At 42.2% G+C, this 19,438-nt stretch overlaps 1 protein-coding gene across 4 annotated transcripts in view; it reads right to left on the bottom strand.

Annotated features, from left to right (window-relative positions):
* The window catches only part of Ryk (receptor like tyrosine kinase), an 80,774-nt gene that overhangs the window by 36,636 nt on the left and 24,700 nt on the right, over positions 1-19,438 (bottom strand). For all 4 annotated transcript variants that reach the window (XM_035443898.1, XM_027414328.2, XM_027414327.2 and 1 more), the window contains exons 2-6: positions 16,779-16,900; positions 11,189-11,288; positions 8,773-8,907; positions 6,636-6,689; positions 1,089-1,233 (exon numbers count right to left, since the gene is read on the bottom strand). In XM_035443898.1, the coding sequence (XP_035299789.1) occupies positions 1,089-1,233; positions 6,636-6,689; positions 8,773-8,907; positions 11,189-11,288; positions 16,779-16,900 (556 nt within the window). The remainder of the gene's footprint in view (positions 1-1,088; positions 1,234-6,635; positions 6,690-8,772; positions 8,908-11,188; positions 11,289-16,778; positions 16,901-19,438) is intronic.

Genomic DNA, 19,438 nt, shown 5'->3' with positions numbered 1-19,438 from the left:
TCTCTACTCAAGGAAGGTCAAGAGCAAAATGGAGGGAGACAACATACTGAGCAGCACATGATCCAACCTGCTCCTCAACCTTTCCAGATCTTGTTTATAAAGGAATGTTTACCTCACGGGTCTACCATACAGTGTTAGGACTGAGAGTTCAGAGAGAGGAAACACTGCTCTCTGCCTGGAAAAAGCTTACATTTTTGTTGTGGGAAAGATGGTGATAGATCTGGAGTATGAATTATGGGTTTGGATTGGCAGGAAGTCCCCATGGCCCCAGTATGAACAAAAGCTATGAAGGGCAAGGTGCAGGGCACACGGTGAGCTAAGGAATCACCAGACAAGGCACAAGGAAGGATTCAACAAGAGAGGCAGAAAGGGTTCGAAGTTCCAAGTCAAATGCAGTGCTGAGAATGTCTTTAGTTGGTGTGCAGGAGTCACGAAGGATTGTGGTAGCACACATCTACCATTCCATCTTTACCTCTCACTGCATTCTGGCTATAGAGTCATCTCTGACTCATGCAGGTTAGGCAGGCACCTTCTGTATTCCCACACTATATTATACACATCTCAATCATCGATTCTATACTGTAATTATGGGTTAACATCAAAGAACCTTCATACCACGAAGTGTGTCATTAATCTTTGTAATCCCAACATTTAGTGTGATTATCTACCCAGGGTATCTCTACTTTGCTGTACATTAGGATCATCCAGGAAACTTTAAAGAATGGCAGATACTCAAGTGGGGAGTGGGGAGGGAAGGCAGGTGGGAGGAGGGATAAAAGGAGGGGTTGGGAGGAACTAGAAGGAAGGAAAGGAGCAGTTTCAAAAAAGCAACTGGAGTCTGGAGGTGAGTCAGGATAATGGAGATGAAAAACATTTGACCTCTACTTCTCCCCAGGTTATAATTCCACAAAATTTAAAAGACAAAAACATACAGATAGTAACCAAGGCATCTTATTTTTCCTTTTTGGCTAGGGCCTGATCATGCTCCCTCCTCCCTGCACCAGTGTGTTTAGATGGGGGTAGGGGGGCACTCATGCACATGCAAGCAACTGATTTTATTTTTTCTTTTCCCAAAACATGTACAATACCTGTCATCCAGTTCAATCCTTTTCATACTATGAAGGTGCAAAACGGCTAATATTATTGCTACAAGAAATATTACTGCACAACAAACCCCTACACTGATATAAAACACACGCGTGGAAGTAGTTGGAGCTGCATGTACAGGATCATCTGAAACAAAAATGAAAAGCACATTAGGCTTTTTAAACAAAGCTGATGGCGTCCTCTGTCCTAACACAATGAGTACCCCGTTCCTCAGAAAGGCCTGCATTCCATCACACTCATTCTTTGATAAAATCATTCCCACAGTGTGGTGCTTATACAAATTTTGGTGTTTTTGTTATAGTTTTAAGAAAAGACTTTATATACAATTTCTGGTTAATGAGAACCATAGTCCCTCAAAAGTGGTATATACAAAATACCCCCAGTACATAGGATATATAGCCGAGCTGTCACACAGAATGTTTTCCAGTAAAGCAACGTTCTGCAGCATATTTACAGAAACAGAGAAATGGAATATACCAGAAATGGAATACTGCCACCTTAGGTTTGTGGCATGAAAAACAACTAGAGTAACTTTGCCATATTCTATCTTATATCATGTTAAAAATTTACAGCTTCGAGGCTGCATATAGCTAATAGTCACCTGCTGGGCAAACAGCACAGTTCTTTTGATCAATAAATATTATTCTGCTTCTTTTAATCTTTTTAAAAGGTTCTATTGATTAAATACAATTATACCCAGCTAATGTTATTTTAAGAGAAGAAACACCTTGAAAATAGGAAAAGTAATTCAATACACAAAAAGAGTACATCATACACACAACCAACCCTCCCTCCCTCCCTCTCCCCCTCCCTCCCTCCTTTCCTCCTTTCCTCCAAGGCTGATCAGAGGACAACAGAAGGCAAACTGAAGGGGCTCATAAGGACAAAAGTACACATATTATGAGCAAAACTGGTGAGATAGAGCTGCAGATGTTTCAACAGATGTGAAATACACCACAATCCTATTTTAAAAGTACCCAAGGGATTTGGAGTTTATCCCAAGTGAGATGGGCAATCACTACAAGGCATCAGGCAAGGCAGAGACCCTTGCTGTGGTCTAATGACTGCATGCTGGGTGAACCAGCTGCAGAGGGAGAAGAGCAGAAGCTGGAATGACATTACTGCTACGAGGGTCGTCCCAGGAAGAGGCTACAGTGGCTTTGCTGGAGAGAGTGGGTAAAAGCAGGGAGTAAGTAGATGTGAAGCAGAGTCACAACCCTTATAAGGCCCAAAGGAAAAGGAAGCAAAGCTTTGGCTTAAGCAATCACTTGATGCTATCTTTACAAAGATATAAATGAAATAGGTTGGAGGAGGTTGAGAATTCTCGGACATTTTTTCCTTGTGTAAAGTTAAGTTTGAAATTATGATGTAGAGATGTCAAATTAAAAAACAGACAAGCACTGGGTAGTGGAAACAGCTCAGTGCATAACGGACTTGCTGCACAAGACTGGCCATCTAACCTGGAACCCACATAAAAGGTCAGATACGGTGGTGTACACTTCTAATTCAGAACTCCTACAACAAGGTGGGAGGCAGGGACACAAGAATCACCCAGAAGTTTATGTCCAGCAAGCCTAGTCCAGCAATACAGTACATAGTGTATTTATGTCCAGCAATACAGTACATAGTATATTCCAGAAACAAGAGAGACCCTGACTCAAACAAGAATGAGAACCAACTCTCTTGAATTCTTCTCTGACTTCTACAAGTGTACTATGTGCATGCCCATGTGCACACACACAGATGCACACACTAACACACACGTTTAAAAAGAAAGATATAGAAATATGGAATAGGTCAGGTCAAAAAAAATTAAAGTTATAGTTTTTAAAAGGGGTTGGGGGCTTGTGTGGTAGGGAAACCAGTAGGAATGAGGGAAGGGTGGAAATGATGAAAACACATTATACACATATGTGAAATTCCTGAAGTATAACTAAAAACATCATATTTTTTTAAAAACAGTAAAAGGAAAAAGACGGTTGTTTTCAAAAATTTGAACTTGCCTAGCAGCAGTGGCGCATACTTTTAATCCTAGCACTTGGGAGGCAGAGGTGTAGGGATTCAGGCATTATGCTGGCCTGACCCTGTTACCAGGCAGAATGCACTCGGGCAGTACCATGTCAGTCCAGGGTCCCATGGTTTCACAGTCTGCACGCAGGTGCAAAGAACTCCTTTAAAAGAAAGATCCCTGCCCACTTATGCTCTTTCCCCTGCCCTCCCCTCTTTTCCACTCTTTCCTGATGTTCCCCTGGGGAAGACAGGACTTTTCCTGTCTCCCTCTTCTCTTCTGTCCTCTCTCTGTCTCTATGTCTCTTTACCTCTTTTCTCTTCCCTTCCCCCCTCCTTCCCTTTCTTACAAAACTTCTCACTTAAGCTCTATCTGCCTGGCATGTTTGTCCTCTGTCTCGGTCAACCTCGCCTGCCATGGAATCCACCAAGGTCCCCCTCAAGCTTTATCATAATAAGAGGCAGATCTCTGTGAGTTGGGGGTCAGCCTGGTCCAGGACAGCCAGGGCTATTACACAGAGAAACCCTGTCTTGAAAAACAAAACAAAACAAAAAATTCAAATTCCAAGCTGGACATGGTGGCACAAGCTTTTAATCCTAGCACCGGGAAGGTCAGGCAGGATTCTGGGCTTGAGGCTAGCCTGTGCTACACAGTAAGACTTTGCTCAAAAACCAACAACCAAACAATTAAACTTTGAGAAAAAAAAAAAAAAAAAAAAAAGATTAATCCGAGAGATTAAGTGGGATGGCCAGCTGTGGCCTAAGTGAAGACAAGACTCTCAAGAGTTTCTGCATGCCAAGGGCGAGTTGTAAAGTCTTGGGAGAGGTGGAAAAGTCGTAAAGCCTTTGTGGACAATGTGACCCAAGTGGTGGCCAGAGCAGAACAGTCGGCTGGGCATGCTGTCCTTGTGCACTCTGTCCAGCCACTCAGCTTTCAGCATGCATAGCTGCTCCTATTCCCCACTTGTTCAGCTGCCAGAACCCAGCCGCCCTACAGGTCTCGGGCACTTTCCTTAGACAGCTGCTGGCTATCCTTCAGAGGAGGTTATGTCCCTCCACCCCCACCCCAGGGTTCCAAAGCCCCTTGTGCTCTCCGGATCTCTCAGCCAACCATGCTGGGCTGCCATCACCACCTGATGTCTGTTCCATCCCCTGGGACACTCCAAGCACTTAAAGGCTGGCGCTGCGTGCTCAGCTCTATCCTCTGCCTCAGTACTATCACTCTGTACATTGTAGGTTCAATAAATGTTGAATAGAGGGGGTAAAAGATGGAAGGAAGAGAGAGGGGCCAAGAACATTCTATACTGCTCTAACTGAGAAATACCCTATGAGTGTTAAGAAAAGCACCAGAATTTCTTTCTTTCTTTTCTTTTTTTTTTTTTTTTTTTTTTTTTTTTGTTTTTCGAGACTGGGTTTCTCTGTGTAACAATCCTAACTGTCGTGGAACTTGCTTTGTAGACCAGGCTGGTCTCAAACTCACTGAGATCCACCTGCCTCTGCCTCCTGAGCGCTGGGATTAATGGCCAGTGTGCCACCACTTCCTGGCCTTTATTATTTTTTTAATGGAATTTCTTAAGTAAACTTGGGAAACAGTGGCATTTACATTTTTCTTTTCTTCCTTCTCAGAGATAAATTAAAGGAAACAGTCTAGCAAGTACATAATCTCTCACATTTTGCCTTAAAAAAAAGGCCTACTCTGGGACAGATAATTCGTGCTCTGAGGTGCTAAGAAGATAAATAAGAAGCACATGGACTACTCATGAAGTATTCTTACCAAAAGAGGTGATCCTAAGTCTAATCAAGTTCAAAATTTAACTACCAATTAGGAGAAAGAGTTAAAAGCAGGTTAAATAACACAAGAAGGATATATACTTAGGCAAATTCTATAGGACAAAAAAAAAAAAAGACACAATTTCATCAATTAATAAAGGGGTGTTTCTGGTGAACACAAAATATATATTAACTAAACACACTGTGTATAGGCTTCATTTAGTTCCTAAGGAAGGGAACTATAGAAAGATGGTTTAGGCACAATTAGGTAAACTTGAACACAACAGAAGTTACTAAGGAATTTCTTCTAGTTTACTATATGTGATGAATCAAAATGAGTGTATGTTGGGTAAGGGGGTTTTTAAGTGACTTACAGTGAAATACTTAGAAGTAAAATAATGTGATGTTTGGAGTGTGCTTTAAGACACGTTAACTACCCTAGCCCACCAAACTGGAAGCAGTAATGTATGGAGTAACACTGGTACATATAATCATTACTTAAGACATGCATGAACACCAGTGCATACTCGGAACTTCCATACACTTGCAACTCTCCCTGGAAATCTTGTCTATTTCTATAAATATCATCTGATACTAATATCACCTGAGGAAGTGAAAAACTCAATGTGTTCATAAGAGAAAAAAGAAGCCTATAAATAGTGTCTAAATATTATCAATACCAAAAGTAAACAAATAAATAAATTTAACTGATGTAGTAAAATTTCTTCTGTGTGCTTAAATAATATAAACTTAGGATGGGAGTATAGGTTAGTAGAGTGCTTGCCTAGCATGTATGAAACCCTGAGTTTAATTCCCAGCACTCCAGAGGCAGAGAAACAAGAATCAGAAACTCAAGATGACATTTAACAACATACGGAGCTCCAGGCCAAGCTGAACTAGTGAGTGTTAGTCTGTGTAGCTGTCCTATTCCTCCCACTGTGTGTATTATGTCTCTGTCACTGTATCTCTTTCTCTTGGTATGTGTATGTGTGTTATATGCAGGTGTTTATATGTGTGTGCATAAGTATAGAGACCAGAATTTGACATTCAGTATCTTCCTCTATCATTTCCTTGTTTCCTTTTTGAGACAGGATCTCTCCCCACACCTGGAACTCCTGACTGGCTAGGCTGGCTGTCCAGAAGGCTCTGCAGATCTGCCTATCTCTGCCCCTCCACCACCCCCACCTTCCCGTGCCACATGGTGCTGGAGTTTCATGAGGGTACTGCAGCTCCCGCCATTTACATGGGTGCTAGGAATCTGAACAAGTCTTCGTGCTTGCATAGCACTTTACCAACTAGGTCATCTCTCTCTCTCTCTCTCTCTCTCAAAATAAAATATAAAATAAATAACATAAATTTGCATTTTCACCCAGATGAAATTAGCTAAAGGTTAGGCCCAGGGTATGAATCAGATTCCCTAACACTCTGCTACTGAAGGTCTTAAACATATTTTTTAGTATTTGTTCCTTTATTGGGCCTATCTGAGAAAAAGCACAATATAAATTTTTGCTTCTAAAAAGTATGTGTTAGTTTGTTAGTTCTATAAAAGAGGCAAGTTTGAATTCTCACAATCTTCAATACCCAATCAGCTTCACTTGATCTATGTATCAGTCTCCAGAACAGAGCAGAATAGACAGCAAACTGACACCACACTGGAGCAGGCTTCCACTGTCATGCAAGCATGTCCACATGCACTCAGGCACTGCTTCAGTCTCGTGATGGAGAAAGATAACAAACACAGTGGCACTTACAAATAGTTCTGCTAGTGTTTTTGTCCAAGGCTGAAGTTTTTACTTCTTCAAGTTCTGGATTAAAAGGGAAATAAAAAGTACTTCAGAAATTGTTTTTCATAAGAATCCTTATATACTAGCACATTTTCTGAACACTGAGCTCAGTCACAGGTATTCGCTGTAAGATAATGAAAACTACTATGCCATTCTAATAGTCATCAGTGCAATCACCAGTAGATAAACAGCCTATGCCAGTTACTTGTCCACTCCCAATGAAATGGGTTTCTGTGGTCAAGAGTGTAGAGAAACCCACAAACTTACACTGTCTTCATGGAAACTCTTGGCACAACCAGCTCAACAGAAAGGATCTAGATTTCTAAAGGATGAAAAATCCTGACCCTAACTCTACCACTAAGATAAAGAAACTTCTAGGGAGTAACAGCTCTTAGCATTCCACACAGCACAGATGTGCTTGCTAGTGCAGTTGTTTACGTGCCATAGGCTAGAAACCAGATGAATACAATAGGATCACATATTAGAGTCATGAAAAAAGCTGATTAAAGTGGGCAAGCTATGACCACCAAATTAAGACAGTGGTATATATTAAATCTAAAATGGAACAGTTTTCAGAAGTCAAGCATGGTAGTGAACACATTAATGTTCACTACCAAAGAGGCTGATACAGGAAGATCACAAGTTCAAGGCATGACTTGGTTAAATAGTGAGTTCAAGGCCAGCTTGGGTAACTTAGCAAGCACCTGTCTCAAATAAAATTGCTAAAATAGAGTTTGAGATACACTCAGTGGTAAATCACTCTTCTAGTACACCCTGGGTCCAACCCTAGTATCAATCCATCCATCATCCATCCACACACCCACCCATCCACACACCCACCCATCCATCCACCCATCCACCCATCCATCCATCCATCCATCCTGACTAGTTATACAAGTCTAGGTGGCCTCTTCAAGGCCCAGTGTCCTCATGCCAATCACATAAAGGCAAGTTGCAGTAAAGCCTCTACAATCCCCTTAGGCTTTAAACTTACACCAAAGCAACTTAAAACTGCACTAAAGATAAGGGTGATAATTTTTTTATTTTAAAAAATGTCTCTTTTCAATGCAATATAGTTTCTTTGTTGGCATGTGTCTTGACATTTGCCACTGTAACTCACTTTGCTGACCCTGGGTGTTTGAATAAGACCCAGCACTAATTTCCACTGGGAAGTTTGCAAATAAACAGTTTCACAAAGAAACCAAGAACACAGGTTGGCCTCTCAGCTGCAGCACTTTGTTTGAGCCTGGCCAGGTTACCTAGAACTGACGTAAGGATACATGGGTTTACTGCATGTAACGAGTGCAGACCATGGAAAAGCATCCATTGAGTTTATGGTTTGTTTTGTTTCTACCTTAAACAGTAAACAGTTCTACCTATTTGTAAATTTACAAGTTCTATCTCTGTGCTACATGGAAATTAGATAACCTTGTAGAATTGTTAAAATTTCAAAACTCAGCGTTGGTATGCTAGAAATCACTGTATCTGTGGTGATTTCCTGAGCAATAGACAATATAATTCAAATCCCTAACAAATAATTATTATTAAGTACCCACATGTGACACTCTAATTCTAGGCTAGATTTAATTATCCTTTAAACCCTCTCTGAAACAGCATCATGCATATTTTACAGATGAGAACCTGAGTCTCACAAAGGTGTAATAACAATTCACCCATCCTGAGAAGAGCAGGCCCACGTGACCCCCCAAAGTGAAACTCCCGCAGACATTCCGCCTACCCTCCCACCCCCCCACACACACAGTGAAGCTCCTGCAGAAGCCAAGTTCACTGAGCAAATGCTTAGCTCACAGCTGCTCCATGGCCTCTGTGGGGTTTGTCTTCCTTCTTTACCCTTCAGCCACACAGGCTCCACTTCACACTCCTCATGGAATCTTTCAAGCAGTTCCACAGAGCTGAGTGTGGCCGAGAGAGATCCTGGCTACACACTATCTGGGGTTACCCCAGAATTTCATCTACTAGTATGCTTCCCTTTTCTCACAACTACAATAAAGACTTGTTTATAGTTAAGTCTGTAAACAAACAATACAATATTCTATAGACCTCTTATTTACACAAAACACACTCTGTTAAATAAATTCCTTACTTTTGTAGCACATTTTCCTTCGTTTAAAATTTAAAACTGTAAAGTTTTTTGAAGAATTTACTGTCAGGTTGAGCTGCATTAGTATCATAACTTCAGAGTCGACTTTGCCGGTACAGGAAAGTTCAACCCGAAACACTGTTAAAAGAAATAAGAGAAAATATTTTAGTGTCCTAAAAATCTGCTCTCAAATAAAGCAAACAAACACATTTAAATAAGTGGACCAGAGAGCTCTGAGACCACATCACCACAGCTCTGGACATTTCTGTTTCCTCCATGTAGATAAGGAAGAGTGCTGAAGAGAAAAGCAACAGAGACGAAGGGACAATTACTGTCAAGCTTTGCCTGTGAATTTGAACATGCTAGTTTGTCTTATACGTTCTGCTTTCCAATATACTAAAGCTACAGAACCATAAGGAAAACACTGCTGACCTTACCAGTCTCACGAGCAACAGTAACAAAATTACAGGATAAATAAAAGGAAAGACTATGCGGTACCAAATGCAATTATATATTGCTCCTATATAATTTGAAGGATGTAAATGTCAGGAAGGTAGAATATGCATTGCGGTCTGCAGGGCAGACATGAGATGCCCAAAATAAAACATATCATCACCATATTCCTATAGCAGGGGTATCCTTTTGTTCGGCTAACAAAATGGGGGAAAACCAAAGCCACACTGAATTGGGTGGCAGGAGAGTTCCTGTTGGACTTAGAGCTATGACACACAGATACGCAAATACATACATTAGCACACCACCAATGACAAACATATGTATAGTAAGAACATGTGTGGAAGTACTCTCTGTGGAAAATATGTATGTGTATTTAGTAGTCACATTTAAAAATTATCTTATACAATAGTAATTACTCATAAGTACCCCTCGGAAATAAAGACATTGTACTGGGATAAATTATAATAAACCTATAAATGAAACTGACAAATTCTCAGCTATGAATTAAAATAACACTGCCCTTCTAAATAGGATTAGCTATTAAAAGTAGTTCTAGTGATGTTAATGATGAAAAAGTAGATTTTAGTAACTTTTTTTATCTTTTAGTTTAAGATTCCTTTCCTACAAATCAAGAAGATATTATTTCACCATTTATATGAGTAAATCAGAGATTTAGGCATTTCTGAACATCCTTGCTGACCAACAAAAATTAGCCAGCACTGTTTTAAATCTTCTAGATTAATATGTGCCACTAAGAATGAGTGAGTAAGTGAATTCAATTAGTGAGTAAAACTTTAAAATCATCATCACCACCATTCACCTTAAAATCTCCATGTCCTAGAGCCTTTCTGTGTTGCTTAGTTTTATCAGCTTGACACAAAGTAGGGTCACCTGAGATGGAACCGCCAACCAAGGACCTGCCTCCATCAGACTGCACACCTGTGAGGTATTTTCTTAATTAACGATTGATGGAGGAAGGCCCAGCCCACTGTAGGACGTGCCAGCCATGGGCAGTTGTATAAGAAATTCATGGAGAGCAAGCCAATAAACAACACTCCTCCATGGTCTCTGTCTTAGTTCCTGCCTCCAGGTTCCTGCCTTGACTTCCCTGGAGAATGGACTCTAGAGAGCTGTAATAAACCCCTTCCTCCCCAAGAGGGGTTTATGACAGCAACAGAAAATGACCCAGGACATCTTTCAAAGGGTCTGCTTACAAGCTGTGAGGGTGGTGGAAATAAAACACTCAGTCCATTTATTCAGACACAAACTGAGCACCTATTGCATACCCACTGCTGGGCAAGGAATCACCAGATCCTATAACAAGTTTATCAACAGTTACACGCATGTAGGTATGGGCAGGAAGCACAGAAGAGTTAACAACTGGAGGCAGAACAGGAAAAGGGTGGTGTAGACTTTGCATCTTACAGAATTGATAGATGGAAATTCACAAGCGGAAATAAGGGAAAGATGGTTCCAAATTGAGGCCAGCATGTACAAAGGCCTGGGTGTGAAAATGAAATACAAACTGGAACTGCTGCAACGCTGGTGCGTGTGCAAAGGCCTGGGTGTGAGAACTGAACACAGACTGGACTCTTAAGGTGCTGGGGAATGGCCAACGGCAGGTGGTAATGGGCACAGGGAAAAGCTGAGAAGTCTGAGATGAGCCAGCTGACTGGAGCAGGAAGCACTAAAGGCTTTGATGCCCTGTGGTCAGATGTCACCCAAGCCAATGGTAGCAGGTGGGACTTTAACCAAAAGCAGTAAGAGCAGAGGCAGGGACTCAGATGGAGACGCCAGCAACACAGAAAAGGAGCCAAGGATGAGCTAAGCAAAGACTGTTCTAAAAAAGACAACAGAATTCACTAAAGCACTTTTCAAAGCCAGGCACTCAGTAAACTGTCCTTGTAGGGATATGAGAGAGATGGCTGAAAGCAGTATGCTAAGTCTGTCTTAGCTGGCTCACCTGATAAAGTGCGTGGGACTTCCCCTTGAGCAGAAATATTGACCTGGGGCATGCCCATAGCCACAAAATTGTCTACTTGGAATCCCAGCTTATATTCAACCTGTAAAATGAAGAGATAAAAACATTGGACCTGCGACCACAGAAGGGAACTTCATTAATGAGCTCATTAAGTAGTACATCAGCTATTCACAGGTACAAACAATCCCACTACCAAAAAATTCCAAAGAGCAGGTCTCTAATCCCAGCATTCAGCAGGCAGAGGGAGGTGGATCTCATTGAGTTTGAGGCCAGCTTCGTCTATATAGTGAGTTCCTGGCCAACCAAGGCTACAAAGTGAGACCTTTGCTCTAAATAAATAAATAAATGTGAAGTAAATAAAAATAGTAAAGCTAAAATTATACTAGAAGTTTTCAATCAGATAAAAATTCAACCTGAAGGCTATTTGGTATCTAAAACAGGACCAACCTTTCCCCTAAAATCTACAAGTCTTTCTGACAACAATGATATAGCCAGTGATTTACTGTTACCTTGGAGAGGAAGCATTCATTCTCTTATTTAGCTCACCACAACACCATGACTCCACCAAGGGGTGCTAGAGAGCTATCCCTAAGGTACCCTTGAAGAGGATGACTGCATCGTTATGCCAAAGTGATCTCTGAATAGGACCATAAAGCCAGGGAGCATGCATGAAGGAAATTAGCGTGGATCTAGAACCATGAAGCCATGTGACCTACACAAAAAAGCAAACTTTTCCAAACTTCAGTTTTTAGAAAATGAGACTCATTTAACACGAGGAGCAAATGTGCTGACAACATAACACACCTGTGACATTGGCTCAGGGCCCTTTGCTAACTATAGGCCAGAGGCCTTAGCAGCCTCTCCCATTGCCAAGCTACACTTCTCAGAAATGACCAGCGTCCTGCCAACCCCAGGGATTCTCACACAAACCTCGGGATTCTGGACAGCCTCTCATACTCTCAATATCTTCAGGGCAATCTTCCTGTGTTCTCCCTCAAACATGGCTTTCCCTTCAAGCATCCTCCTCTTCTTCCTGATGTCTATTTCCTACACCTGACCTGGGTCTACATGTGGGGTCAGTATCCCCTTAAGGCTCTAAGGTCCTCTCTAGATGTCCTACGTGAAATTACCCCCTCTACTCTGAAGCTCACTTCCACTCACGGTGGCATGGCTCATGCCATCCACACGCTAACACACAGGACTTTACAGAGGTTTTGACGATTGGCTCACTTTGTCTCCTGCCATCTTCCTGTAACTTTGAAATGCAATGTTCATTCTGACATACTACTCAAGTTCTCCATGTCCAAAACAGATACAAAAATACTGTCCATTCCATCCAGGATCCCAGCACTACCTCTGACCACCCACCTCTGGTCCCTACAAAAGCAGTTCTTTGTGTTCACTACTATAAGTCAGACAACATTTATGAGGCATGTTTATGAGCTAAGGGTTGTGCTTATAGAGGGGGAAGGCAGTGGTCAATGAAACTACTTCCTTCCTTCCTTCCTTCCCAGCATAGCCAGGACCACTTGGTGTCATGTTCCCACAGCCTATGCCCCAGCAGGGGCATCACTGACACCATCGTTTTGACACCTTCAGCTGGTTCACTCCTTGTTCCACACACTGGGATGGCCACCCCTGCAGTCCCACTGCCCCTGGCTCAGCTTGCTGGGGGAATGATACCCTGGAGAACAGTGTTTACACATGATGCGGATCCCACCCTCAGTCCTGTGCTCAATGGCTGCTCATCTTCAACCTCACTGACAGTCTTTCCTGGTGCAACACACACTGCCTTCCCCGCTTCTTCACATTCAGCTAGCACAGAAAAAAAATTTTGTCCTTTCCAGCATCAGGCAGATCTGTCAGAACATCCACCCTCTGCACTCTGGTCCCAAGGAAAGCTCCAGCCTCTTTGTCAAGGATAAATCCTCCTTCCCATATGCTAGGTTCCAAGCCCTTTCACCACGGATGAGATCTCAACTTGTCTCTGACTCTCCTTTACCTACTAGGCATGTCCACCTTATAACCAACCCTACAGTCTCAAATTTAAGAGATTCAGAGTTGAGCTTCCCTTTTCACCAAACGCACAAAGTTTCTGTAGAAAGCCGTGCTAGAATCCACCCTCTGCTCAGGCCACTATCTGTAGCAGTCTCCTCTCAGATACAGGCAGGCACAAAGACACTGTCTGTGATTTCCTAGCTAAAAGACACTCTGGAGCCAGGATCTCTCACCTGGGAAGTGAGTACCACATCCTGCTGCCTCTCCCCATCCTCAGATATAAAAATGAGACCCCACCTCTATCACATGGGCTCTGATACCTCTCTCCAGAGACCCTGCCATGCTGTCAGTCTCTGGTGCTAGGGCCTGAACTCTCCTTGAGGCCCCTGTCATACTGTTGTCTTTCTGTCTGTCCATGACATTAACAGCTTTTCTAGAAACGCCTTACCCCCTAGCAGTCTCCTGCACTGTCCCTCCTGAACACCCTCCCCAAACCTTTCAGTCTTCATTACTGTTAGTCTCAGTTATTATAAGCAGAGGAAGAGCTGCCCACAAACCAAAACCCCTAGGAAAGCAAAGGCTGAAAACAGCCAAGGAGTCAAAGAACTCTAATGGTAGAGCTGAGGACAAGGGACAAGAGTAGTAGCAGGGTTATCTCAGTGTAGCCACAGGGAAAAGGAGAAAGGAAAAAGAAATGATGCTGTAAGTGGAGACAGGTAAAGTGAGGGGCAGGGCAGGGCAGGGCAGGACAGGACACAAGTAGGGGTGACAAAGAGGCTGAGGAGAGGACTAACAAAATCAACTGCAGCTTAGAGGAACCACAATAAGAAGCATGGAAGCCTGCCCTTTGCCTATGACTTCTCTTGACAGGCCGGGAACATGGGAAGCATCGGAGGCAGCTCTCTCCTCCCACTGGGGTCCTTAGGATACCTAATTTTTAAATGTAGTTTTTGGAGTCAGAGAAGACTGCCAATTATTGAAATCCAATTTTCTCTACTTTTGCATGCACTGATCTGTAAGGAACACCACTTGCCAATCACCTTTGGAGAAACAGAGCTATTTAGAAACTGCATCACAGACTACCAAACAAAAAACTCTGAACAGCAGTTGTTTATCAGAAAATAAATGAGCCAAAATACTTCAGAAAAGTTACTAGAGAAAATATAAATATTTGAATAAGCTAAAAAATAAACATGTTTGGTATTTTCCCTTTACTTGGAACACATGGCTATGTGAGCAGGCAGCTGATGAGGAAAGCGTCTCCTTCTGGAACACAGAGCTAAAGTGGATATGCTTGCCTACAGTCCCACAGCCTTTTAATTCCTCTGAAATTGCCAGCACTGTCTTTCTCACAGCTACTTCACTCCACTGGGACACAGCAGGCTGGCCTCCAGAGGCTGCTGCTGGAGCTCTGACAAGCTCCCTGCAGACTCTCCTGGACTTCGACCAAGGAGAGTGGGTGGTGGGAGTCTTCTGCCTCATCTTAGTGTGTTTCTGCCTTTTGGCTATCTAGCGTATCTACTGACACTTAACAGACACAGTTGCATGTTTTTTCTTGAACACTGGGGAATTTTCTGGAACATACAAGAAACTAATTATCTGCTAAGACCGCCTAGTAGTCTACTTTTGTGAGAGAATCAATACCAGAGCTCTACTCCCATCTTAAAATACAATTAACACATTCTTAACCACTCACTATGGCACGTGTGACAGAGATGTTAAGAAAAAGACACACACAGCTCCAGCCTCTGAGGGAACTAAAATCTTTGGCAAAACCAGTCAAGTAAACACTAGAGAACACTACCAGCAAAAGCTTTGATGGGGGAAAACTGATGTTAAAATATCTGTGCTGCTTAAGTGATATACCAGGGAGCCTGGAGATCCTCAGAAACAAATATTTCATTTTCTGGCAAGATCTTAAAAAGCCCAAACTGAGTTTCTGATAGAGTGTAGGAAATTTGAGAGTGACAGCCTTCCTTCTGAAAGTTTATGACTGCATCTCAGAGCCAAATGATCAAGAGACCCCATCACCATACCTAACTCTTGCTCATTTCAGGCCACTTCTAGTTCCTGTTTCTTCTGCCTCCATAATCATTTGAGCAAGTCCTTCACTACCTGGGTCACAATTTCCTCTTGCAGGAAATGATCAATAAACCAAAACACAACTATACAAGAAAATGATAGTTATTTGAAGGAGGAAAACACACAAACCAACACAAGGAACAGAGAACCTTTACCAGGACACACTGCTCAGAACTCTGCACTACACAAAAGCATGAAGTATTTAAGTGCACTTTGCACACTACAAGCACATACACTTTTTCCTCCCCCAAGATAGGGTTTCTCTGTGTAATGGCCCTGGCTGTCCTGGAACTCACTCTGTAGACCAGGTCGGCCTCGAACTCACAGAGATGTACCTGCCTCTTCCTCCCAAGTGCTGGAATTAAAGGTGTGCACCACCACATCTGACTGGAGCATGTTTTTAAACTATACCTTTGGGCAGTTCCAGAACAGCAAGAGTTATAGGGTGAAAACCTGTCGAAAGGAAGGAAGGAAGGAAGGAAGGGAGGAAGGAAGGAAGGAAGGAAGGAAGGAAGGAAGGAAGGAAGGAAGTCTACAAGATAATGGAATAATTAGAGTTATACCAGGCCCCTCTAGTGTTTACCCTGCAAGCACATATATTCATAGAAGACCCCTCCAAGCTAGCTTCCACCATGACATGTTCCTCACTACCAATAACTTCAGCAGCTAAAACACATGGACAGGGCAAACTTCAGATTCACACAAACTAAAGCAATATCAACTAGTAAGACATTAGTCAGAAAGACACTGAGGATAACTGATGAACTATGAGTGCTGTGAGTTAGAACATTAAACTTCCTGATTCTGATAACTGTACTTTGATTATATAAATAACACCAGTGTCCTGCAGACTAAGGTATTCAGGAGTGAGGAACTCGATGCTTTCAGCGCACTTTCAAACAGTTCAAGGGCAAATGGGGGCAGGGAATGAGGAGCAGATGGAACAGCTTCATTTGGCAAATCTGGGAAATTTTGGGCTGGTGGAACCTAGGCAGTCAGAGATGGAAGAAATCACCAATGAATAAAGCAGGGAAGAAGTTGCTAAGTCCCCACATTCAGCCTCTAAGGTTACTGGGGGCTCAGTGCAGTACATTCGGGAGGCTTGATTTCACTGTGAACATAAAAACTACATCCAAGTCATCAAGAATGCCTGAAAGACCCAGCTCAGTAATGCTTCTCCCCACACACCCACACCCATCCTCCAACCAGCACAGTAGGTCATCATCAGATCCAACCCTCCTCTTCCTGAGCTGGCAAGGCCTGAAAGGACCCAGTCCTATGTGATGATGGCCACCCAGCCGGTGGCCACCTAACCCTGGAGTTTTAGCAGACAAGCTCAAGACTCTATCTGTAAGACATAAAACCTGAAAAGACCCAGTGTTCCGCGGTGTACCACCCTGACGCTTCCCTGGAGAGGAAGGCCCATCCTCAGGGATAGCCCTTGCCTATGGAGACTGGGTGACCTTGTCATGCTGTCTGCCAGCTCTCTTACCTTGGACTTTGCATGCCAAGTGAAGTGCAGGAAGTTCGTCTCACTGGGCACTAGCAGGTTAAAGGACAGAGCATAGTGACTAATAAGGTCATTTCTCACATAGTAAAGTTCTGCATCAAGACCTAGGAAAAAAAAAAAGGGGGAAATAGTTAACCATTTGAATGCCTTCAGAGTATCACAAATGCTAGTACGGTGCAGAGAGAAAACACTGCTACAAGCATGTGCTACAGACAGCTGATATGTGAGCTGCCTCGTGAAGCAGGACACTGCAGCATCATGGCCCACAAAAAGAGAAACTGGCGCCCAGAAAGTAGCTGTCCTTCTGAGACAGCCATGCCAGGACCACCTGCAGCCACTCTGTCTTCTGGATATGGTGGGTGCCTCCTGGAGGAGCACCAAAGAGGAAACATTCCTGCTTCTCTAATGCTGCCTGCCCTGGAGTCACAAAAGCTTTTGAGCCATCACCGCTGTGCTCTTAACCACCATCTGTCTTGCCCCTGAAGAAAAGTTTTAACCACTACCTTCAGCAGAAAATCAACTGCCTGTGAAAAAATACAAGAAGGGAGGGGAGGGGAAGGGAGGGGAGGAGAGGGGAGGAGAGGGGAAACAAAGCTAATTACTGGTACTACCAAGGCAATGAATTTGAGCCCTGGGTGTTGTTGAAAACAGGGAGGGAGGTATTAGCAAGTGTTAGAGACAGGTAAAGAACCAAAGAACTTTAAGAATAATGGCAGAGTAGCATCCTTTAAACTAACTTACCGCTAAAGTTTAGTCCAGATGTCCCTAGTCTCAGGTAGGACAAACTGAAATTGAAATTGCACATTTACTGAGCATGCACTGCAGGTCTGAACCCCAAGGATGGTATGAAAGAGGTCAAACTGGATACCTCAGACCTCCTAATCACACAGAGAAAGAGCAACAACTCTGCCACCAACAGCTCACCCGTCAACGCTGCTTCTTCGTTTCTGATTGGGATCTGATAATACCTTTAACTATTTTATGCATCCTGCATGGGATGCCAGGTACAAGTGAAAGCTGGAAGCCTGTGCAGAAGACTCCCTGCTGACAGGATGGAAATGCTAAAGAAAACAGGTGGGGGCTGGTAATGTTGGAGAAAGATAGAAAGAAGGCAGGAAGATGGGTTGAATGGAAAAGGAAGGTTAATTCAAAGAAAACACCAATAATCACACTAATATGTGGTTTAAATTCATTTAAGGGACTAGAGAGATGGCTTCGAAGTTAAGATTGCTCTCTCAAAGAACCTGGGTTCGATTCCCAGCATCCACATAGCAACTCACAACAGTTCATTACTTCATTCCCAGGGATCTAATGCCTTCTTCTGACCTCCATGGGCACTGCACACATGTGGTGCACAGACATGTAAGCAGACAAAACATCTATACACATAAAAATAATAAAATGTTTACAAAAATTCACTCAAGCCTGAGATATGCTATTCTAGGTAGATTTATACAAACAAGACTAAAACAAAGTTCAGAAATATATGCCAAGTAAAGAAAAAGAAACAAACAAATAAGGCAGAAGTGACTGTAAACAATTAAAACTCAAGGTGAAATAAAACTCACTGATTAGTTAGTAAACTTACAACTAGGATTCTTGATGCACAAAAGCTACAAAAAATACTGTAATGTAACAAGCAAAGCTTTATATATAGAAAGCAAAAGCCAAGAGAGAAGACAAACAATCGATAGCCACAGACTAACAGCCCCCCCAGAACCCATAACTTGAACAATTATGAAACAAGACAAGGAGATTAACCATAAGCTAAGTCCATACACACTTAAAAAAATTCTTGACAACAAAAATATCATGCAGCCTGCCCTCTTTGATCAAATAACAAAAATGACTCTTTGAAGATAATTATAGCTATTAAAAGGTTTTAAAAAATACAAAATGCTACTAACAATATTAGAAATAGGAATATCATTACAAATCTTACAGATGTTAAAAATGTAAAAAGACTATTAAAAACATTACGACAAACCAGGCGTTGTGGCGCATGCCTTTAATCCCAGCACTAGGGAGGCAAAGGCAGGTGGATCTCTGTGAGTTCGAGGCCAGCCTGGTCTACAACAGCTAGTTCCAGGACAGCCAGCCTCCAAAGCCACAGAGAAACACTGTCTCAAAAAAAAAAAAAAAAAAAAAGTTATGACAATAAATTCAACAACTCAGATCAAATAGAAAATCCTTCATAAAATCAGTTACAAAAAAAAATAAAACCCAAATGATCAAGAACCTACCCAAGGGGAAAGCTCCAGTCACCAGTGAATTCAAAACATTACAGAAGATAAACACCATCTTAAATAAATATAATAAATATCAGAAAATAGGAGAAGAGAGCATTTTCTTACTCACAAGGCCATCACAAAGCCAAGAATTAAAATGTTACAGAATAGAAAATTACAGACCATTATTTTTCACACAGCTTCAAACATTCTCCACAAAATATCAGCAGATTTAATGTAACAGTATGTGGAAGGGGAAGCCCATCAAGCCAAGTAACTTCTAAAAAGCCAGAATTCACATTAGTATAAAAGGAAAAAGATAATAAAGGTGTGTGTAGCATCTCAGATTGAAAGCCGATACTGATAACAGCAGTCAACTAATATTTTCTCAGTCTGGTAAAGAGCGGCTATAAA

Source organism: Cricetulus griseus, chromosome 4 (assembly GCF_003668045.3).
Source record: "Cricetulus griseus strain 17A/GY chromosome 4, alternate assembly CriGri-PICRH-1.0, whole genome shotgun sequence".
Classification (NCBI taxonomy): Eukaryota; Metazoa; Chordata; class Mammalia; order Rodentia; family Cricetidae; genus Cricetulus; species Cricetulus griseus.
Note: the sequence above shows the minus strand (reverse complement) of the source record. Positions and strands in the feature narration are given on the sequence as shown.